Source organism: Moschus berezovskii, chromosome 2 (assembly GCF_049115385.1).
Source record: "Moschus berezovskii isolate FMDL1 chromosome 2, NW_MosBer_1.0, whole genome shotgun sequence".
Taxonomy (NCBI): domain Eukaryota; kingdom Metazoa; phylum Chordata; class Mammalia; order Artiodactyla; family Moschidae; genus Moschus; species Moschus berezovskii.
In genome coordinates this window covers 135,463,120-135,486,506 of record NC_142461.1, presented here as the reverse complement: position 1 = coordinate 135,486,506, position 23,387 = coordinate 135,463,120, and the positions used below count along the sequence as shown (strand labels likewise).

Here is a 23,387-nt window from a genome sequence, read left to right as displayed (position 1 = left end):
AATAAAACTAAAAACAAAGCCTAAGAACGCATGAACAGTGCCATCTTCAAAGGACAAAAGAAACTGCATCCATCAGACAGGAAGGCCATGATTCTCAAAGGGAACAGTCAGAGAACAAGAGTGTTCTGAAGTTAAAGGTGTGGGAGCAGAAATCGAAAACTCAGTAGAGGAGTTGAAAGGTAAAACTGAGAAAATCTCTCAGAGCAAAAAGACAAAAGGGGAGAAAATACCAAAAATTAAAGTACCAGTTCAGGAGAATCCTGCCTTGGAAGAGAAGAGATCATAGTAAATTACCAAAACTGAAGAGTAAGAGTTTCCTGATTTAACAAACCACAAAATGCTTGGCACAGTATGTGCAGTGGACACACACTGTACTCTGAACCTTCACAGCATGGGACGCAGTGAGACTGCCTCTCCCGTGCTGTGTCGTCTCCCAAGGTCCTTCTGCTGCACCTTCCGTGATGACCTGTTCCCATCCAAGCCCGCTGTGGCCTGACTTCTCTGAGCGTGGCTTTTTGCTCTAACTGGGTCCCGGCTCTTCTTTGGGGTCTCAGGGGCCTTTTGCTCGACTCCCCAGAGTGGTGGCTGTCTCTCCCTCCGCATCCCCTCCTGTCACTGTGCCTGCAGATGGGGTGACACTCCTCTTGGTGCCTTGTTGCCATGTTCAGTCCACTCCTCTTCAACAGCAGATATGCTTCCTGGTCTGTATGTAAATTTCATAAAATTTGCTATTGGAAAAGTAGTTTCACATAAGCAGTTTCATCCAGATACACTGAAAAGTTTTCCAGTAACCGAATCAAATACCAGTTTTTATTTTATATGTTTTCTTAAATGTTTCTTTTATTGTGATAAAAGTCGCATAATATAAAACATACTATTTTAACCATATTTAATCCTGGGTGTTCATTGGAAGGACTGATGCTGAAGCTGAAACTCTAATACTTTGGCCACCTCATGCGACGAGTTGACTCACTGGAAAAGAGTCTGGTGCTAGGAGGGATTGGGGGTGGGAGGAGACGGGGACGACAGAGAATGAGATGGCTGGATGGCATCACTGACTCTGTGGACATGAGTTTGAGTGAACTCTGGGAGTTGGTGATGGACAGGGAGGCCTGGCATGCTGTGATTCATGGGGTCGCGCAGAGTCGGACACACTGAGCGACTGAACTGAACTGAACTGAACATACATTTCAGTGGCATTAAATACATTCACATTGTTGTGCAGCTCTCACCGTCATCCACCTCCCAGATTTTTCACCTTCTTAAATTGAAGGTCTGTCTCCGTTAAATACTAACTCCCCATTCCCCCTGTTCCTTCACCCTTACAGTCCCTTCACCCCTTACCAGTGTACTTTCTAACTCTGTGAATTTGACTGTTCTAGTCAAATACCAGTTTTTAAATTCAAATTAACTTCAGTGAAACATTCTTTACCGTCTGAGCCACCAGGGAAGCCCCTAATGAAACATTCTTAGACGTCCTGCTGGTCACTTGCATTTACAGCCTTTCGAGTGTTTAGTGGCCCCATGTGACTGGCAGCCACCTTGTTGGGACAGAGTCAGGTTTGATTTAGAGACTGTGTGTGTCCTTCAGAAGGTATATAGTGTCTGCCTGTCATACTGTCTTTAACGTAAAGAGAAATTTGACATTTCCCAGCTTTGTGGCCTCTCAGTTGCTTGAATGTGTCCCTTGCATCCACCCTCCCTTAGCAGAGCACCCCCTGGAGCACAAGCATTCCACAGCTCAAAAGTTTAGCAGCATTTTCTGTACCCCAGTGGCCTACAGCCTGCCTCCTTCCGTGTCCCTGGCAGCAGAACTGTGACTCAACAAGACCCAGCTGGAAGCCTGCAGACCATTGGTCCTTAACCACCTTTTCACTCTTCTAGCCACCTTTCCTGACATCTTTGTCTGCTCTCTGGTTCAGAGTCTGTGGGCCTTTGCCATCATTTCCTTGCATCCTTCCTCAGGTTCCTAACCCTCCTCTTGGCTTTGTCAAAACCAAAGTTAAGTCCTAATTTGTGTTATGCTGCCTGCATATGTGCAGCAGTGTGTTAGGGAGCACCACGCTGCCTGGTCCTGCTTAACGTCACACACCTCCACTGGGATCTCGTGGTGGACCAGCACTGTCTGCTTTCTTCCACCACCCTTGCAGACAACCAGGTGCCTCTGTTCTTCTCCAGGCTTCCACAGCTTCTTCCCACTTTCACTAGTAGCTAATGAAAGTGCCACCTACTTTGTTGAGAAAATGGCAACAAGCGCAAGAGCACTTCACAAACTAGCGGTCACGTCTTGCCTGCCAGCCTCTTTTCCCTGCTCCACCTCCATTCCCCAGAACAGGTGAGCTCCAGGGGTGTCTCTTCAGAGCTCGGATCAGAACCCTTTGCACCTCCTCCAGCTGCAGCCCTTCCCTCTCTCCTTCTTCATCAGTTTTTTCTTGCAGGTGGGTTATTCACATAAAAAGTATAATCGTGCTGTCAGTTCTTCCATCTTAAAAAAAAATCCTTCTATTAAGCCACTTTCCCCCATTCTCTACCCCATTTTATTTCTCCTGTTTGCAGTGAAAATAAAGGAGTTGTCTCTGTTTGCTCGCATGACTTCTTCCAGTCTCTCTCTTTCTCTTTTCAGCATTTTCACTGATGTATAGAAAACTGTACAGATAATGGATGTACAGTGTGATGAGTTAGCACAAAGGGAACCCAGTGTACTTCTGTGTGATTACCAGTACCTCCTCCCAAAGGTTGCTAACCAGTTTTTCTTCTTACCCTCTTTTGCCTCTTTTTGAGTTCCCATAGAGTCATATATTTTTTGTGACTCTGTCATCTTTCACTTGGTTTTGGACAATTCATCCATGTTACTACATGCGATTGTAACTTTTCAGTTGTTGTTTAAAATACCCTTATATAAGAGTGGCATCATTTATCCATGGATCTTTGGGCTTTTTCCAGTTTGAGGCTGTAATGTTATCCCAGCATCTCTGTACACCGCCTCTGTCCGTAAATGTAGTGCCCCGGAAGGGATTTGCTGGGATGTAGCCTGCTGGTGTCCTGCCCTCGCAGGTAGCGCCAGCAGTTTGTCCCGGCGTTAGACCCATTTGCACCCTCACTAGCAGTGGAGTCTTTGCCTTTGTCATCACCAACACTTGTGATTCGGCACTCTTTGTAAGTTTGGTCATTCTGTACATTTATAGTAAATCTCTTTATGGGTTTGGCGGGGTTGTTTGTTTTCTGGGGTGGGAGTGGAGTTGGTCTTGCTTTCTTAATTTTATTGTGGAAAGTTTAACATAATACAAATTTGAACATAAGAATTTATTCCCATAGTCCAGCTTCAGTTATTAACCTAGTCCATGTTTTATCTGTGTGCCTATCCATTACCTTTTTACCAGCTCTTTTGTCCCTTGGAGTTCTCCCTTTCCCCCGCCGTCTCTTTCCCTGAGTTTGTCAGTTGTACTCCCATTGTATTCGTTTCCTTAGGGCTGCTATAACAAATCATCACCGGTTTGGTGGTTTGAAACAGCACAAGTTTATTCCCGCAGTTGTGATGACTAGAAGTCCCTTCTCGGGGACATCCACTCTGCCTCCTTCCCAGCGTCTGGTGGCGGTTGGCAGGCCTTTGAGTTGCTTTGCCTGTGGATGCACCACTCCAGTTTATGTTTCCACACTCACATGCCCTTGCCTCTGTCCGTCTCAGATCTCCATCTCCTTTCTGTTGCATCAGTCATTGGATTTAGGACCTACCCTGTAACTTTTTTGTTGCTGTTCAGTCGCCAAGTTGTGTCCTACTCTTTGTGACCCTGGGACTGCAGCACGCAAGACTCCTCTGACGTCCACTGTCTCCCGGAGTTTGCTCAAATTCATGTCCATTGCGTAGGTGATGCCATCTAACCATCTCATCCTCTGTTCCCCCTTCTCCCTTTACCTAGTCTTACCTTACTCCCCTTACCTAGTCTTTTAGAGTCTAAAAGACTCTAAATCTAGAATGATCTTATGTCAAGATCCGTAACTTACTTACATTTGCAAAGACCCTATGTTTTTACATTCACAAGCACTAGGAATTAGGACTCCAGTGGCTCATTTTAGGGAACACAATCCATGCCCCCCTCTCCCATCACCTAGTTTCACTTATTCTCTCCTCCACATTTTCCAAGTTGTTACTTTAATCTAAAGGCTTAGTTTTTCCCCCCTTTTAGCAAAATTCCTTCATAAGTTGGCAGTTTATTGTTTTTTTGTTTAGTTGCTAAGTCGCATCCAACTGTTTTTGTGACCCAATGGACTGTTGCCCACCAGGCTCCTCTGTCCATGGATTTTCCTAGGCAAAAGTACTGGAGTAGGTTGCCATTTCCTTCTCCAGAGGATCTTCCCCACCCAGAAATCAAACCCACATATCCTGCACTGGCAGATGGATCTTTATCACTGGCCACCTGGGAAGCCTGGTTTTAGTATTATACCAGGAGAAATATGCTGTCTACTGGTCACCCTTTTTTGAGATATTAACAGTCTTGATGATCAGTATCTGAATTCATTGCGTTGCAGAATGGTATGTTCTCATTCTAGACATTTTCTCTCAAACCAGTTCTCTTCTAGCATTTGCTTCTACCACTCTGCCAAAATTACACATCAGGATCATTTATGACTTCCACGTCACTCACCTCTGGTCTGAGCCGCGGGTGGCCTCTCTACTACATGACACATTTGATCACTAGCTACCTTAATCGACTTTTTTCACTCAGCTTCCATTAACTTGCTTAGGTTAATAGGTGTAATAATGATTGTGAACACTAAACGAATTTAAATTTTAAGTACAAAGGAAATGTGTAGGTAGAAAGTAGAAGAAGCAGGTAAGAGTCAAAATAGTTGCTTCCTGAAGAGAGACAGGCAGGAATTGATGAAGGATGGGAAAGAGATCTGCTGTGTTTTGTTAAAAGCTCTTTAGTACTATTTGACTTTTTAAATAATGTGCCTTTATTACATTGACAAAATTTTTCAATCCATTAAAAAGCACCTGACAACATAGTGCTTCAATTTTACCGTAGATCCGCATAGTAGATGTGTAGTTCTTACCCTTCAAATGCCCGCAGACTCTTGTATTCCGGGTTTGTCTCTTGTCTCTTCTAGAATGGCAGTGCGGAAAACCCTCATTCCCCCTCAGCCTCCTGACGTGGCCAGCCCTCGCGTGGAGAGCTCTATGCGGAGTACGTCCGGGTCGCCCAGGCCTGCAGGGTGAGCACATAATTGAGGACAGGAAGTCTAGTAACGTGCAACAAACTTCACATAATTTTTCTGTGCATCTGAAAAACCCATTTTCTAAGCTGTGTGATCTGGACACATTTCTCAACCTCTCTGGTCCTTAATTTCCTTATTTATGAAATGGGCATACTTATAACATCTTCCTCATAGGATTCCTGTGTATTCACAGCACTTAGAATAGAGCCTGCCTCATAGTAAACACCCAGTTCCTGTTGCTGTCAAAAATGGCATTATGACGATAGTTAATACATTCTATTTATCTTCTTAACTCTAAAAGTAGTATTTTGGAAAAGAAAATGAGACAATATAAAAATTAAGTATAAATAAAAATCTTTGTCCCATTCCCCATTCACCTCTCTAGTCCCACTCCCCAGAGTAATTTGTTACTGTTTTAGCCTCTGAGTCTTTGCAACCCCATGGACTATATAGCCTGCCAGGCTCCTCTGTCCGTGGGATTTTCCAGGCAGGAATAGTGGAGTGGATTGTCATTTCCTTCTCCAGGGGATCTTCCTATCCCGGGGATTGAACCTGCATCTCCTGCATTGGCAGGCAAATTCTTTAACACTGAGCCACCTGGAAAGCACTCCCAGAGTAATATTAATTGGTTAAAGTTTTGTTAAGTATCTTTCCACATCTTTTTCCACATACATGTGTAGATAAGTTGATAAGTTCTTAAAAATAAGATTTTATTGATTGTTTATTATATGGAATTTTTTACTTATATCAGTAATAGCTTACTGTGTTAATATATTTAGATCTACTTCTTCATAAAACTTAATTCAAAAAATTATGAATGCCATGTGTGTACTAAGTATCATTTCAGAATCCAGGAAAATAAAAGTGACTGAAACAAAGGGTCCATTCTCCTTAAGCTTACTGTCTGGTGAAAGTAGAGAAATAATAAATATGTGAAGAAAAAGAAACCAGTGTAAAAGGAATATAAGTGATGGGAGAAGGGGTGATGACTCACAGAAAGGCTTCTCTGAGCAGAGGTTTTAAGAGCCACATGTTCCCTGATGTAAGACTGTGTTGGGCAGAGGAAAGAGCAGGGACCTGGACTTTGATGTAGGAGTACTTGTAGTCACCACTTTGTACATTAGTGCAAAATGTACAAATAACCGTGTAATCAGAAACTGTACGTGGTTATTTATAATTTTTCTGTGACCTTAAAAGCATTTGTGAAAATATTAAAAACGCTCTTCCTATTTCTCTAGGGAATCTCTCTGGCCTAGGGATCAAACCCGGGTCTCTTGCATTACAGGCAGCTTCTTTACCATCTGAGCCTCCAGAGAAGCCCGTAATATATAGGGAAATGGGAAAAAAAAAAACAGTAAAACTGAAATTTACTTCAATTCAGTTCAGTTCAGTTGCTCAGTTGTGTCCAACTCTTTGCGACCCCATGAATCACAGCACACCAGGCCTCCCTGTCCATCACCAACTCCCGGAGTTCACTCAAACTCATGTCCATCGAGTCGGTGATGCCGTCCAGCCATCTCATTCTCTGTCTTCCCCTTCTCCTCCTGCCCCCAATCCCTCCCAGCATCAGAGGCTGTTAGGTGTTTTGAGCTGTTAGTAAATTTTGTGATTGATTTCTCCCAGTCTGAGGTTTGTCTTTTCATTTTGTTGTTTCCTTTGCTGTGCAAAAACTTTTGGGTTTAAGTAGGTCCCATTTGTTTATTTTTGTTTTTATTTCCATTACTGTGGGAGACAGATCAAATAAGATAATGCTGTGATTTATGTCAGAGAGTGTTCTGCCTATGTTTTCCTCTGGGAGTTATATAGTGTCCAGTTTCTCATTTAGGTGTTTAATCCATTTTGAGCTTATTTTTGTGTATGAAGTTAAGGAATGATCTAATTTCATGTTTTTTAAACACTTATGTAGCTGTCCAGTTTTCCCAGCACCATTTGTTGAAGAGACTGTCTTTCCAACATTGTACAGTCTTGCCTCCTTTGTCATAGATTAATTGACCACAGGTGCGTGATTTTATTTTTGGGTTTCTGTCCTGATCCATTGTTCTGTAATTCTGTTTTTGTGCAAGGACCATACTGTTTGGATGACTGTAGTTTTGTAGTATAATATGAAGTCAAGCAGTTTTATTCCTCCTGCTCCATTTTCTTTCTCCAGATTGCTTTGGCTATTCGGGGTCTTTTGTGTCTCCAAACAGATTTTGAGATTTTTGTTCTAGTTCTGTGAAAAATGCCATTGGTAATTATATAGGGATTGCACTGAATCTGTAAATTGCCTAGAGTAGTTCAGTCATTTTGACAATATTGATTCTTCCAGTCCATGATTATGGTATATCTTTCCATCTGTTTATATCGTCTTCAGTTTTTTTCATCACCATCTTATACTTTTCCGAGAACAGATCTTTTGTTTCCTTAGGTAGGTTTATTCATAGGTATTTCATTCTTTATGAGGTGGTGGTAAATGGAATTGTTTCCTGAATTTTCTCTTTCTAATCTTTTGTTGTTAGTGTGTAGAAATGCAGCAGATTGCTGCGTGTTGATTTTGTAACCTGCAACTTTACCAAATTCATTGATGAGTTGTAGTAGTTTTCTGGTAGCATCTTTAGGATCTTCTGTGTACAGTATCATGTCATTTTGTCAACAGTGACAGTTTAACGACTTCTTTTCCGATTTGGATTCCCTTTCCTTCTTTTTCTTCCCTGATTGCTGTAGCTAAGACTCCCGACATTATGTTGAATGAAAGAGGTGAGAGTGGCATGCTTGTGTCCCTCCTGGTTTTAGAGGGAGCGTGTTCTGCTTTTTGGCACTGACTGGCGCTGGATGTGGGTTTGCCGCGCGTGGCTCCATTATGCAGCGCTGTGCGCCCTCTTCGTCTGCTGCTGGTGTCAGGGTGATGGTGGCCTCACGGTGAGTGCGGAAGTGCTCCTTCCTCTGCCGTTGTCTGAAGCAGTCTCAGAAGGACAGCCGTTAACTTTTCTCTAAACGTTTGATTAAATTTCCCTGTGAAGCAGTCAGGTCCTGAACTTTCATTTACTGGGAGGTCTTCAATCACCGTTTCGCTTCCATTGCTTCTGATTGGTTGGTCCTTTTCTTCCAGGCTCTCCGTTTTGTTGACATGCTGTTGCTCATAGTAGCCTCATGATTCTTGGTATTTCTGTGGAGTCAGTTGTAATGTCTCCTGTTTCATTTCTAATTTTATTTATATGAGTCCTCTCCCTTTTTTTCTTCATAAGTCTGACTAAAAGTTTATCAATTTTATCTTTTCAAAGAACCAGCTTTTAATTTCATTGATCTTTGCGATTGTTTTGTCTCTTTTTCATTTATTTCTGCTATGATCTTTATGATTTCTTTCCTTCTGCTAACTTTAGATTTTGTTTGTTCTTCTTTCTCTAGGGGTTTTACGTGTAAGGTTATGTAGTTTATTTGAGATTATTCTTTGTTCGTGAGGTAACATTGTACTGCTATAAACTTCCCTCTTAGAGCGCCTTTGGCTGCATCCTGTAAGTTTTGCACCGTTGTGCTTTAGTTTCCATTTCTCTCTGAGTATTGTTCTATTTTCTCTGAATTTCTTCAGTGATCCTATTGGTTGTTCAGTAGCATGTTGTTTGGCTGCCATGTGTTTGTGTCTTTTATAGTTCTTTACTTTATTTCTGATTTCATAGCAGTTGTGATCAGAAAAGATACTTGATATGATTTCAGTTTTCATAAATTTACCAAGGCTCACCTGCTGGTCCAGCAAGTGGTCAGTCCTGGAGAATGTTCCATGTGCACCTGAGAAGAAGGTGTAGTCTGCTGCTTTTGGTTGGCATGCTCTATGAATATTAATTAAGTCCATCTGGTCTAACGTGTCATTTAAAGCCTGAGTTTCTTTGTTAATTTTCTACCAGAGACCTGTCCACTGTTGAAAGCAGGGTATTAAACTACCCCACTATTGTGGCGTTACTGTCAGTTCATCCCTTTATGGTTGCTGGTGTCTGCCTTACACACTGAGGTGTTCGTATGTTGAGTGCACGTGTATTTACAGTTGTTATATTGTTTTCTTGGCTTGAACCCTTGAGCATTATGCAGTGTCCTTCTTTTTCTCTTGTAACAATATTTGTTTTAAAGTTTGTCTGATACAAATATTCTTACTCTACCTTTCTTATGATTTCTGTTTGCATGGAATACTTTCTGCCATCTCCTTAATTTCAGTCTGTAAGTGTTCCTAGGTCTCACATGGGTCTTGTTTTTATTTTCATCCAAGCAGTCTATGTCTTTTGGTTGGTGCATTTAATCCATTTATTCTAAGACAATTATCAATATATATGATTCTATTGTTGGTTCAGTAGCTAAGTCTTGTCTGACTTCTTGAAACACCATAGAATGCAACATTCCAGGCCTCCCTGTCCATCACCAACTCCCAGAGTTTACTGAAATTCATGTCCATTGAGTCGGTGATGCCCTCCAACCATCTCATCCTCTGTTGTCCCCTTCCCCTCCCGCCTTCAATCTTTCCCAGCATCAGGGTCTTTTCAAATGAGTCAATTCTTCATATCAGGTAGCCAAAGCTTTGGAGATTCAGCTTCAGCACCAGTCCCTCCAATGAATATTCAGGGTTGACTTCCTTTAGGATTCACTGGCTTGGTCTCCTTGCAGTCCAGGGAACTCTCAGGAATCTTCTCCAGCACCACAGTTTGAAGGCATCAGTTCTTCGGTGTCAGCCTTCTGATGGTCCAACTCTTACATCCATACATGACTACTGCAAAAACCCATAGCTTTACCTATACTGACCTTTGTCAGCAAAGTGATGCCTTTGCGTTCTAGTACACTGTCTAGGTTTGTCATAGCTATCCTTCTAAGGAACAAGTCTTTAAATTTCGTGGCTGCAGTCACTGTCCTCAGTGATTTTGGAGCCCAGGAAAATAAACTGTGCCACTATTTCCATTTTCTCCCTGTCTGTTTGTCGTGAAGTGATGGGACCTGATGCCATGATCTTGATATTTTGAATGTTGAGTTTTAAGCCAGCTCTTTCACTCTCTTCTTTCACCTCCATCAAGAGGGTCTTTAGTTCTTCTTCACTTTCTGCCATTGTAGTGATATTATCTGCATATCTGAGGTCCTGGGTATTTCTCCCAGCAATCTTGATTCCAGCTTGGTATTCATCCAGCCCAGCATTTTGCACGATGTACTCTGCCTATAAGTTAAATAGCAGGGTGAAATTATACATCCTTTATGTACTCATTTCCCAAATTTGAACCAGTCTGTTGTTCCATGTCCATTTCTAAGTGTTGCTTCTTGACCTGCAAACAGGTTTCTCAGGAGACAGGAAATGGTCTGGTATTCTTTAAGAATTTTCCATAGTTTGTTGTGATCCACACAGCCAAAGGCTTTAGCATAGTCAATGAAGCGGCAGTACATTTTTTTTGGAATTCCCTTGCATTTTCTGAATCCAGCATATGTTGCCAGTTTGATCTCTGGTTCTTCTGTCTTTTCTAAATCTAGCTTGTACATCTTGAAATTCTTGATTTATATGCTGTTGAAGCCTAGCTTGAAGGATTTTGAGCATTATTTTGCAAGCATGTGAAATGAGTGCAATTGTATGGTGGTTTGAACATTTGTCATTTTCTTTCTTTGGGATTAGAAAGAAAACTGATCTTTTTCCAGTCCTGTGGCCACTGCTGAGTTTTCCAAATCTGCTGGTATATTGAGTGCAACACTTTTTAACAGCATCATATTTTAGGATTTGAAAAGCTCAGCTGAAATTTCATCACCTGAACTAGCTTTGTTCATAGTAATGCTTCCTAAGACTCACTTGACTTCACACTTCAGGATGCCTAGATCTAGTTGAGTGATCACACCATCACAGTTATCCAGGTCATTAAAGACCTTTTTTGTATAGTTCTTCTGTGTATTTGTGCCACCTCTTCTTAATCTCTTCTGCTTCTATTAGGTCCCTGCCTTTCTGTCCTCTATTGTGCCCATCTTTATATGAAATGTTCCCTTGCTATTTCTAATTTTCTTGAAGAGATTTCTAGTCTTTTCCATTCTATTGATTTCCTCTATTTCTTTGCACTGTTCACTTAAGGCTCTCTTATCTCTCCTTGCTATTCTCTGGAACTCTGCATTCAGTTGGGTCTATCTTTCCCTTTCCCCTTTGCCTTTCACTTCTCTTCTATTTTCAGCTGTTTATGAGACCTCAGCCAGTTTGCCTTCTTGCACTTCTTTTTCTTTGGGATGATTTGGTCACCACCTCTTGTACCTTGTTACAAACCTCCATCTGTAGTTCTTCAGGCAATCTGTCAGGTCTAATCCATTGAATCTCTTTGTCACCTCCATTGTATAATTATAAGGCATTTGATTTAGGTCATACCCGAATGGTTTCGTGGATTTTCCCTACTTTCTTCCATTTAAACCTGAATTGTACAATAAGGAACTCATTATTGGAACCACAGACAGCTCCATGTCTTGTTTTTGCTGAGTGTATAGAGTTTCTCCATCTTTGACTGCAAAGAATATAATCAGTCTAATTTAAGTATTGACCATCTGGTGATGTCCATGTGTAGAGTCATCTCTTGTGTTGATGGAAGAGGGTGTTTGTTATGACCAGTGTTTTTTCTTGGAAAAACTCTGTTAGCCTTTGCCCTGCTTCATTTTATATCCCAAGGCCAAACTTGCCTGTTAGTCCAGGTATCTCTTGGCTTCCTCCTTTTGCATTCAAATCCCCTACAATGAAAAGGACATTTTTGGGGGGTGTTAGTTCTAAAAGGTCTTGTAGGTCTTTGTAGAACTGTTCAGCTTCACTTCTTCAGCATTAGTATTTGGAGCGTAGACTTGGATTACTGTGATATTGAATGGTTTGCCTTGGTAACAAACAAAGATCATTCTGTCATTTTTGAGATTGCACCCAAGTACTGCATTTTGGACTCTTTTATTGACTATAAGGGCTACTCCATTTCTTCTAAGGGATTCTTGCCCACAGTAATAGATATCATGGTCATCTGAATTAAATTTGCCCATTCTGGTCCATCTCCTGCTCCACATGTCCAGTTTACCTTGATTTATGACCCTGACATTCCAGGTTCCTATGCAATATTGTTCTTTACAGCATCAGACTTTACTTTCACCACCAAACACATCCACAACTGAGTGCCATTTCTGTTTTGGCCGAGCGTCTTCATTCTTTCTGGAACTGTTTCTCTGCTCTTCCCCAGTAGCATGTTGGACACCTACCAACCTGGGGTGTATATATTCTATACATCTTCCTGTGTCATATCTTTTTGCCTTTGCATACTGTTCACTGGGTTCTCGAAGCAAGAATAGTGAAGTAGTTTGCTGTTGCCTTCTCCAGTGGACTATGTTTTGTCAGAATTCTCCACCATGACCTGTCCACATTGGTTGGCCCTGTGTGGATGTTGTGGCTCATAGCTTCATTGGGTTAGACAAGGCTGTGATCCTTGTGATCATTTTTGTTCACTTTTTGTGATGTGGTTTTTGTTCTGGAGGGTGTGGTATTATAGCACTTGATTCTTCTGTCTGCCCTCTGATGGATAAGGATAAGAGGCTTGTGCAGCCTTCCTGAAAACTAGGTCTTACTCCGATGGGCAAGACAGTTCAGTTCAGTTCAGTCGCTCAGTCGTGTCCGACTCTCCGCGACCCCATGAATCACAGCACGCCAGGCCTCCCTGTCCATCACCAACTCCCGGAGTACACTCAAACTCATGTCCACAGAGTCGGTGATGCCATCCAGCCATCTCATTCTCCGTCGTCCCCTTCTCCTCCCGCCCCCAACCTTTCCCAGCATCAGAGTCTTTTCCAGTGAGTCAACTCGTCGCATGAGGTGGCCAAAGTATTGCAGTTTCAGCTTTAGCATCAGTCCCTCCAATGAACATCCAGGATTGATCTCCTCTAGAATGGACTGGTTGGATCTCCTTGCAGTATAAGGGACTCTCAAGAGTCTTCTCCAGCACCACAGTTCAAAAGCATCGATTCTTCGGCGGTCAGCCTTCTTCACAGTCCAACTCTCACATCCATACATGACCACGGGAAAAACCATTGCCTTGACTAGACGGACCTTGGTTGGCAAAGTAATGTCTCTGCTTTTTAATATACTATCAAGGTTGGTCATAACTTTCCTTCCAAGGAGCAAGCGTCTTTTAATTTCATGGCTGCAATCAGCATCTGCAGTGATTTTGGAGCCCAAAAAAACAAAGTCTGACACTGTTTCCACTGTTTTTCCATCTATTTCCCATGAAGTGATGGGACCAGATGCCATGATCTTTGTTTTCTGAATGTTGAGCTTCAAGCCAACCTTTTCACTCTCCTCTTTCACTTTCATCAAGAGGCTTTTGAGTTCCTCTTCACTTTCTGCCATAAGGGTAGTGTCATCTGCATATCTGAGGTTATTGATATTTCTCCCGGCAATCTTGATTCCAACTTGTGCTTCTTCCAGCCCAGCGTTCCTCATGATGTACTCTGCATATAAGTTAAATAAGCAAGGTGACAATATACAACCTTGACGTACACCTTTTCCTATTTGGAACCAGTCTGTTGTTCCATGTCCAGTTCTAACAGTTGCTTCCTGACCTGCATACAGGTTTCTCAAGAGGCAGGTCAGGTGGTCTGGGATTCCCATCTCTTTCAGAATGTTCCACAGTTTATTGTGATCGACACAGTCAAAGGCTTTGGCATAGTCAATAAAGCAGAAATAGATGTTTTTCTGAAACTCTCTTGCTTTCTCCATGATCCAGCGGATGTTGGCAATTTGATCTCTGGTGCCTCTGCCTTTTCTAAAACCTGCTTGAACATCTGGGAGTTCACGGTTTACATACTGCTGAAGCCTGGCTTGGAGAATTTTGAGCATGACTTTACTAGCGTGTGAGATGAGTGCAATTGTGCGGTAGTTTGAGCATTCTTTGGCATTGCCTTTCTTTGGGATTGGAATGAAGACTGACCTCTTCCAGTCCTGTGGCCACTGCTGAGTTTTCCAAATCTGCTGGCATATTGAGTGCAGCACTTTCACAGCATCATCTTTCAAGACTTGAAATAGCTCAACTGGAATTCCATCACCTCCACTAGCTTTGTTCGTAGTGGTGCTTTCTAAGGCCCACTTGACTTCACATTCCAAGATGTCTGGCTCTAGGTCAGTGATCACGTTATCGTGACTATCTTGGTCGTGAAGATCTTTTTTGCACAGTTCTTCTGTGTATCCTGCCACCTCTTCTTAATATCTTCTGCTTCTGTTAGGTCCATACCATTTCTGCCCTTTATCGAGCCCATCTTTGCATGAAATGTTCCCTTGGAATCTCTAATTTTCTTGAAGAGCTCTCTTGTTTTTCCTATTCTGTTGTTTTCCTCTATTTCTTTGCATTGATCACTGAGGAATGCTTTCTTATCTCTCCTTGCTATTCTTTGGAACTCTGCATTCAGATGCTTATATCTTTCCTTTTCTCCTGTGCTTTTCGCCTCTCTTCTTTTCACAGCTATTTGTAAGGCCTCCTCAGACAGCCATTTCGCTCTTTTGCATTTCTTTTCCATGGGGATGGTCTTGGTCCCTGTTTCCTGTACAATGTCTCGAACCTCCATCCAGAGTTCATCAGGCACTCTATCAATCAGATCTAGTCCCTTAAATCTATTTCTCACTTCCACTGTATAATCATAAGGGATTTGATTGAGGTCATATCTGAATGGTCTAGTGGTTTTCCCTACTTTCTTCAATTTAAGTCTGAACTTCGCAATAAGGAGTTCATGATCTGAGCCACAGTCAGCTCCTGGTCTTGTTTTCGCTAACTGTATACAGCTTCTCCATCTTTGGTTGCAAAGAATATAATCAATCTGATTTCGGTGTTGACCATCTGGTGATGTCCATGTGTAGAGTCTTCTCTTGTGCTGTTGAAAGAGGGTGTTTGCTATGACCAGTGCATTCTCTTGACAAAACTCTATTAGCCTTTGCCCTGCTTCATTCCGTGCTCCAAGGCCAAATTTGCCAGTTACTCCAGGTGTTTCTTGACTTCCTACTTTTGCATTCCAGTCCCCTATAATGAAAACGACATCTTTTTTGGGTGTTAGTTCTAAAAGGTCTTGTAGGTCTTCATAGAACCGATTAACTTCGGCTTCTTCAGCATTACTGGTTGGGGCATAGGCCTGGATTACTGTCATATTGAATGGTTTGCCTTGGAAACGAACAGAAATCATCCTGTCATTTTTAAGACTGCATCCAAGTACTGCATTTCGGACTCTTTTGTTGACCATGATGGCTACTCCATTTCTTCTAAGGGATTCCTGCCCACAGTAGTAGATATAATGGTCGTCTGAGTTAAATTCACCCATTCCAGTCCATTTTAATTCACTGATTCCTAGAATGTCGACATTCACTCTTGCCACCTCCTGTTTGACCACTTCCAATTTGCCTTGATTCATGGACCTAACATTCCAGGTTCCTATGCAATACTGCTCTTTACAGCACCGGACCTTGCTTCTGTCACTGGTCACATCCACAACTGGGTATTGGTTTTGCTTTTGCTCCATCCCTTTATTCCTTCTATAGTTATTTCTCCACTGAGCTCCAGTAGCATACTGGGCACCTACTGACCTGGGGAATTCCTCATTCAGTATCCTATCATTTTGCCCTTTGTTGCAGTGCTCATTAAATCTTTAATCCAATGTCTGCCAGTGGGTGGGGCTGTGCTTCCTCCCTGTTAGCTGTTTGGCCTTAGGCGGCCCAGTCCTGAAGTCATACAGGCTCTGTGTAAGGCTAAAGTCTACCTTCAAAAGGATCTGCGCCAACACGCACCTCCAAGGACTGTTGCTGCCAGTGCTCCTGTGCCTGCCGCAGGCCCCTGCCAATGCATGCCTCTTCAGGAGACCCTCAGATCCTCACAGGCAGGTCTGACTCAAGTCTCCTGTGGGGTCACTGTTCCTTTCCCCTGGGTCCTGGTGTGCACATTGTTTTGTTTATGCCCTACAAGCATCTCCGTTTTCACCAATCCTGTGGCAGTTCTGTAATCAAATCCGCTGTCCTTCAAAGTCGGATTCCCTGGGGATTCCCATCCCTTTGCCAGATGCCCAGGTTGGGAAGTCTGATGTGGGGCCTAGATCCTTTGCAGTGGGAGAGCTTCTCTGGTACTGTGAGTCTCCGGTCTCAGCAGGGTGGGATCTGATTTTCGCGTGAGCGCGCCCCTCCTGCCACCTCATCGCAGCTCCCCTTTGTCCTTGGACACGGGGCTTCGCTTTTTTGATTCAGACATCCTCCTGTCGGTGGTTGTTAGCCGCTAGTGTGATTTTGGTGTTCCCACAGGAGATGAGTGCACATCTGGAAATCACCACTCTGCTTTCTTTTTCTACGTGCCTCATATAGATGGAGTCCTGTAGTACAATCACCCCTCAGTATCCCTGGGGCACTGCTTCCAAAACCCACACCACTGCAGATACTGAAATCCATAGAAGCTCAAGTCCCTTATATAAAATGGCACAGTATTTGCATGTAACCTGTGCATCTCTGGACCGCTTACCATACATACAGTGTCATTGCTGTGTAAGTCACAGCAAGTATGCAGCAAGTTCAAGTTTTGCTTTTTGGAACTTTCTGGAATTTTTTTTCCCTGAGTATTTTCCATTCCCTGCTTGTTGAATCCGCAGATTTGGAGCCTGCCAGATAGAGTGCCAGCTGTCTTTGTCTTTGTGATTGGCTTATTTTACTTAGTACAATGTCCTGAGATGCACCCCTCAGATGATTTTTTGGTGGTTTTTTTCAGTCTGTGCCTTGTCTTTTCAACCTCTTTTAATGATCTTTAGCATAGTAGAATTTTTGAATTTTGATGATGCCCAGTTTATGTTTTTTTTTCTTCTATGGATTATGCTTTTAGTATCACGTCTAAGAACTCTGATCATAACAGTTTCATGGTTTTACATTTTTGCGTTTAGATTTCTGATCCCTTTTTAGTTCATTTTTTGAGGTCTCAATCAATATTGAATTTTTTGCCTATACAAATCCAGTTGTTTTTGGCCTTGAGCTTGAGGGGCATTATCTTGTGTTGCTTTTGATACTTTTGAATTTTCAGTAGTAGTAATATAAATAGGCAGACTTTTACAGCTGTTAAATTGAAATATTTGACTTAAAAAATGTTTGAGAAGAATTTGTAAGGACACTAATTTTGTCATATAAAGCTGACAAAAATCAGTACATTTTTGAGCACTGTATTTGTAGATGTCTGACGCGTCTCTGGTGAAACACATACTGGAAATTGGTAAGGGTGGTGCCTGTGGGTAGAGGGCTGGGTATGCAAAGTGGAGGGGAGTTGTTTTCAATTTGTGTTGTTTTGTATCTACTCAATTTTTAAAGCTCCTAACGCAACATACACAGTAATAAATTCTTGGAGGGAAAAATACACTAGTTTCATAAAAACTGATTGCCTTTCAGTGAAGTGACTTTTAGTAATTTGTTTAAACTGTTCTTTGTTTTCTAAGTTAGTTTTATTACTGCCTATAAAAACTTGATGGCGATGGTTCTAAAACTTGAATTACCTGTTAAAGTTACCTTAAAGTTCAACTTCTAAAATCCAGGAATAGTTTTAGTTGTGCTGTGTGTTGGACAAATATTCACATTCTGAGATGATCCAAGTTAAGTAAAGTTTCTGTTGTTTGCTGCATCATCTTTGCCTTTGTTTTCCAGTGCCAAACCCAAGTCAGAAATCCACGTATCAATGGCCACTCCAGTCACTGTGTCTATGGAGACCATGTCCAGTCAAAATAGTGATCAGCCCACCATTGCAGTCCCACCCACCACTCAGCAGCCTCCACCAGCCATTCCAACTATGATTGCAGCAGCTAGTCCCCCGTCACAACCAGCGGTCGCCCTTCCAACCATTCCTGGAGCAGTTCCCATCACTCCACCCATCACTACCATTGCCACTGCCCCTCCACCATCAGCAGCTGTGGGTGGCAGTCTCTCTTCTGTTTTGGGCCCTCCTGTACCTGAGATAAAAGTTAAAGAAGAAGTGGAACCAATGGACATCATGAGGCCAGTTTCTGGTAAGTTCATTTGTAGGATACTGTTTGCTAGCAATTGCTTCTTCCCCTTTTCTTACTCTCATCAAGAGTCTAAACTCTTGTATGACCCTCAGACTGGAAGCCTGACTCCTCGATGCCCATTTAAAATTTCCATTTCATTATTTTAATAAATAGAAGAAAGCATCCTTTTCAAAACTAAAACCATATTGCTGCCATTTTTGTAACTAATTTTATCTCTCACCCAAATCAGTGAAAAGATTGTTTCCCCAAGAGTATCTTTAAACCTAGCTTCTTGTATTCATTAAGGAAGTTATTACCATATAAAGAGAATCACGGTACTGTTGACTTAAAAAATAGTCACAATCTAAAAGTTGAGAGTTATGTTTTATTCAGTGGAAATTTTTAGGACTTTTAGCCTGGGAGACAGCATCTCAAGTGACCCTTAAAGAATTACTCTGAGGAGGCAGGGGGAGGAGTAGGGTTATATAGAAGTTTGCAACACGGGGCAGGTAGTATGAGCTGTGAAAATATTGTTGTGAATTGAAGAAAACCAGATATCTCAAGGTAAGGCATGTAGCACTTTTCTGTGTGTGGGAAGAGGAGAGAGTCTGGGCTCACTGAAATCATTCCTTTCATATGTGTCTCGGCTGTCTGTGGCCAGGAGCCTTCGTTTCTCCTCAGTGCTCACCGCAGGGAGTGGCTGCAGCCTGATGGCTGCCAAATCACAGGTATAGTTCTCCTTCCTGCTTATCTTGGAGAGCTAGATGAGTGTGACATCCTTATTGATTGATATGGCAGGTAATATTCCATTTCTCAATGTGATTATAGCTAAGTGCTGATTAATTTATGATTTATTTCCTGCCAATATTTTTTGCCTTGTTTATGCAATAAAGTAAGATCTGCATTGTTAAAAATAGTCTCTTGATAAACATGTTTATGATTAGTAAAATCTCAAAAGTACCACTATCCCTTTTTCTTTTCTTCTCAACTCTAAACTTCCAGTTTGTAAAAAGGCAGGTCACTTAGAAGCTTTCTTTCTGTTTGCTGGGTTTTCTGGGCATTTGTTTGTTTGTTGGGTTTTTTGTTGTTTGGGAGCATTTTTGGGGGGCTGTAGTCCTTGGTTAGGCACTCAGGATCTTCATTGTTACCTGCCAGATCTTTGATTGCAGCACATGGCCTAGTTGCCCCATGACATGTGGGGTCTTAGTTCCCTGTCAGTGGAACCAAGCACATGTCCCCTGCATTGGAAGGCAGGTTCTTAACCACTGGATCACCAGGGAAGTCGCTGTTTTCTATTTTTTTCATAATTTATTGTGGAGTCTTATTTTTCCGGACTATAAAAGTAACATTCAATGTATGAAATTTATATAATACAGACAAAGCCAAAGTGAAAAGCAAGTCACTTTGAGGTGTAGTTACCTAGTATTACCCTCTACCACTTTGGCATGAAGGCCCCCACCTCCCATAACATTCGTTCAGTTAAGAGGTGTGGTCATGCTGTGCCTAAAGTTTGTAAATCTGCTGTGTATTTATTTATTTATTTTCATTTATAATGCCATGAAGCATCCTATGGTAACACCCTATGATACCTCAGCACTTCTGTAGAAAGATGCAATGTGTCACCCTGGAGGGGAAATGAAATGCTGTTCATCTGCTCTGTCATCCTTCTAGATAGTTCCTCTTACCTTTCCATACTAGGAATCTGACCCTAGTTCTTCCTCAAATTATAGGGCTCAGCACCAGCTTTGGTTCTGTCAGGCTCTTCACCAGGCACTTTGTACAGATCATGCACATCTCCCATCTTCTTGGAGATTACATTCTAACAGGAGTTCAGTTCAGTTGCTCAGTCATGTCCGACTCTTTGTGAACCCATGAACCGCAGCACACCAGGCCTCCCTGTCCATCACCAACTCCTGGAGTTCACCCAAACCCATGCCCATTAAGTCAGTGATGCCATCCAACCATCTTATTCTCGAGTCATCCCGTTCTCCTCCTGCCCTCAGTCTTTCCCAGCATCAGGGTCTTTTCAAATGAGTCAGCTCTCCACATCAGATGGCCAAAGTATTGGAGTTTCAGCTTCAACATCAGTCCCTCCAATGAACATTCAGGACTGATCTCCTTTAGGATGGACTGGTTGGATCTCCTTGCAGTCCAAGGGACTCTCAAGAGTCTTCTCCAACACCACAGTTCAAAAGCATCAGTTCTTCGGTGATCAGCTTTCTTCACAGTCCAACTCTCAACATCCATACATGACCACTGGAAAAACCATAGCCTTGACTAGACGGACCTTTGTTGGCAAAGTAATGTCTTTGCTTTTTAATATGCTATCTAGGTTGGTCATAGCTTTCCTTCCAAGGAGCAAGCATCTTTTAATTTCACGGCTGCAATCAGCATCTGCAGTGATTTTGGAGCCCCAAAAAATAAAGTCTGACACTGTTTCCACTGTTTTCTCATCTATTTGCCATGAATTGATGGGACCACATGCCATGATCTTAGTTTTCTGAATGTTGAGCTTTAAGCCGACTTTTTCACTCTCCTCTTTCACTGTCATCAAGAGGCTGTTTATTTTTAGTTCCTCTTCCCTTTCTGCCATAAGGATGGTGTCATCTGCATATCTGAGGTTATTGATATTTTTCCCAGCAATCTTGATTCCAGCTTGTGCTTCCTCCAGCCCAGTGTTCCTCATGATGTACTCTGCATATAAGTTAAATCCCTGGTGGCTCAGAGGTTAAAGCGTCTGCCTCCAATGCAGGAGACCCGGGTTTGATCCCTGGGTCGGGAAGATCCCCTGGAGAAGGAAATGGTAACCCACTCCAGTATTCTTGCCTGGAGAATCCCATGGATGGAGAAACCTGGTAGGCTACCGTCCACGGGGTCGCAAAGAGTCAGACACGACTGAGCGACTTTACTTTACTTACTTTACTTAAGCAGGGTGACAATATACAGCCTTGATGTACTCTTTTTCCTATCTGGAACCAGTCTGTTGTTCCATGTCCGGTTCTAACTGTTTCTTCCTGACCTGCATACAGGTTTCTCAAGAGGCAGATCAGGTGGTCTGGTATTCCCATCTCTTTCAGAATTTTCCACAGTTTATTGTGGTAAGCAGTAAAATAAAGAACAAAATGTAAGGGAAAGTTAGGGCTGGAGGTGTGATTTTTTTTTAGAGTTTTAAAGTGAAAGCTTTACCGAAGAAATGATCTTTGAGTAGAGACATTAAAGAGATGAAATGCTGGCCATGAGAGTATCTGGAAAAAATGCATTTCAGACTAAGAGAGCAGTAAATGTAAACGCCTAAGATAGGAACACACCTCTTTGCTCAACAAATAGCACAGAGGCGTCGACAGATGGAGCTAAGTAAGCGAGGGGCGTGGGAGAGAGAAGGCCAAAGATACGGGTCAGGACTGGGAGAGCTTATGAGCCTCTGGAAGGACTTTGACTTTGCTGAGGGAGCTGGGAGCTATGAGAGGATTCTGAGTAGAGGAGGGACTCGAGCTCACTTCTGTTTTTAATAGACCACTCTGGTTATTCTGTAGAAAAAAAGACTGGGAACAGATTAGAATTAGGGAGATGTGTTTAGAGGCTGCTGCTTTAACAGCAGGGACCAGTGAAGGTTTCAGCCAAGGTAGTAGCAGTACCAGTGGCGTGCAGTGGTGAGAGCAGATGTTTTATTGAGGAACTGAGAGGATTTCTTTAAAGAGGGTTACTGTGGGTGAGGAACAGCATCAGAGGAAGCTGAAGGTTTTGATCTTAGTAACTGGAAGCATAGGACTTGCCAGGTGGCACAGTGGTAAAGAATCCATGTGCCACTGCACGAGGCGCAAGAGACACCGGTTCGATCCCTGGGTCAGGAAGATCCCCTGAAGTAGGAAATGTCACCCTACTCCAGTATTCTTGCGTGGAAAATTCCATGGTCAGAGGAGCCTGGCAGGCTGCAGTCTGTGGAGTCTCAAATGAGTCAGACATGACTGAGCGACCGAGTGCAAATGCAAAACTGAAAGCCTCATCTTCAGTACAGCAGGGGGGCTCCATTGTGTAGGGAGAGTTAGGAGTGAGTTTCTGCTCTGGTGAGTTTGACTTAGACTTTCAAGTGGACATCAAGTAGTCTGATTTGTCAGCCCAGCTTTCGGAAGAAAATTAAGTTACCGGTGTAAATTGGGGAGTTGCCATTGTATATATGAATTATGTTTAAAGCCATGAGCCTAGCTGGGTAATGAATAGGATCATCTGAGGAGTGAGTGCTGATAAGAAACAGAAGTAGTTGTAAACTGAGTCCTGGGGCACTGCACCATTTTGAGAAGGGAGGAGTCCGAAACTAGCAAAGAAGACTAAATGGACAGGCTGGAATAAATTTATTCCTATCAAGGAATAAAACGTGGGGTGTGTGATGTCCTGGAAAGCTGCTGAGAGATCAAGTAAGGTGAGGACTGAGCAGCGACCATTGCGTATAACAACATGAAGGTCATGCAAATCTTGAGAAGAGCAGTTGCCATGTAATCGTACTGGGCCACAGCATGGTGGAGTGTGGGTTCAGGAGAAAGCTGGGAGAGAACTGTGAGAGACATTGAGTGTAAACAGCACTTGAGGGACTTGTTATAAAGCACCAGAAAAGGAGGGACATATCTGAAGGGAAATGATGCCGAGAGGGTTTTCTCTTTGGCCGCACTGGGTCTCCGTCGCTGCACTCAGGCTTCTCTGGTTCCTGGTCTTCGCTTTGGCACAGACCTCTCGTGGTTTCTTTGGTGGAGCTCGGGCTCCAAGCATGCAGGCTTCAGCAGTTGCGGCATGTGGGATTTTCCCAGACCAGGGATCGAATTCATGTCCCCTGCATTGGCAGGTGGATTCTTAACCACTGGACCACCAGGGAAGTCCCGAAGGTTATTTTTAAGACAGGACAAATGAGTGTTGTGTGTTAATGGGAATGAGCCATTAAAGAGCAAAGAACTGATGATGCAGGAAAAAGATGAATTCTTGCGGCGATGTCTGAGGAGATGAGAGTGGGTGGGACCTACCTTGAATGTGAAGGAATCTGCCTTTCCTGAAAGGCACAGAGAGAAAGGAAGTGCCTGGTCACTATGCAAGTGAGTGGGTGTATGTGGTGGGAATTTATGGATGTTTCCTTCTGATGATTTCTGTGTTTTTCTGTCAAATAGAAAGCATAGTCATTAGCTGAGGGAAAGGGTAGTATAGGAAGTATG

At 42.7% G+C, this 23,387-nt stretch overlaps 1 protein-coding gene across 10 annotated transcripts in view; it reads left to right on the top strand.

The window, feature by feature from the left end:
- SAP130 (Sin3A associated protein 130) overlaps positions 1-23,387 on the top strand; it is a 76,373-nt gene that overhangs the window by 37,352 nt on the left and 15,634 nt on the right. For 6 of the 10 annotated variants that reach the window (XM_055398660.2, XM_055398658.2, XM_055398657.2 and 3 more), the window contains exons 15-16: positions 5,110-5,214; positions 17,855-18,213. In XM_055398660.2, the coding sequence (XP_055254635.1) occupies positions 5,110-5,214; positions 17,855-18,213 (464 nt within the window). The remainder of the gene's footprint in view (positions 1-5,109; positions 5,215-17,854; positions 18,214-23,387) is intronic. The other 4 variants (XM_055398662.2, XM_055398664.2, XM_055398663.2 and 1 more) reach the window with 1 other exon arrangement.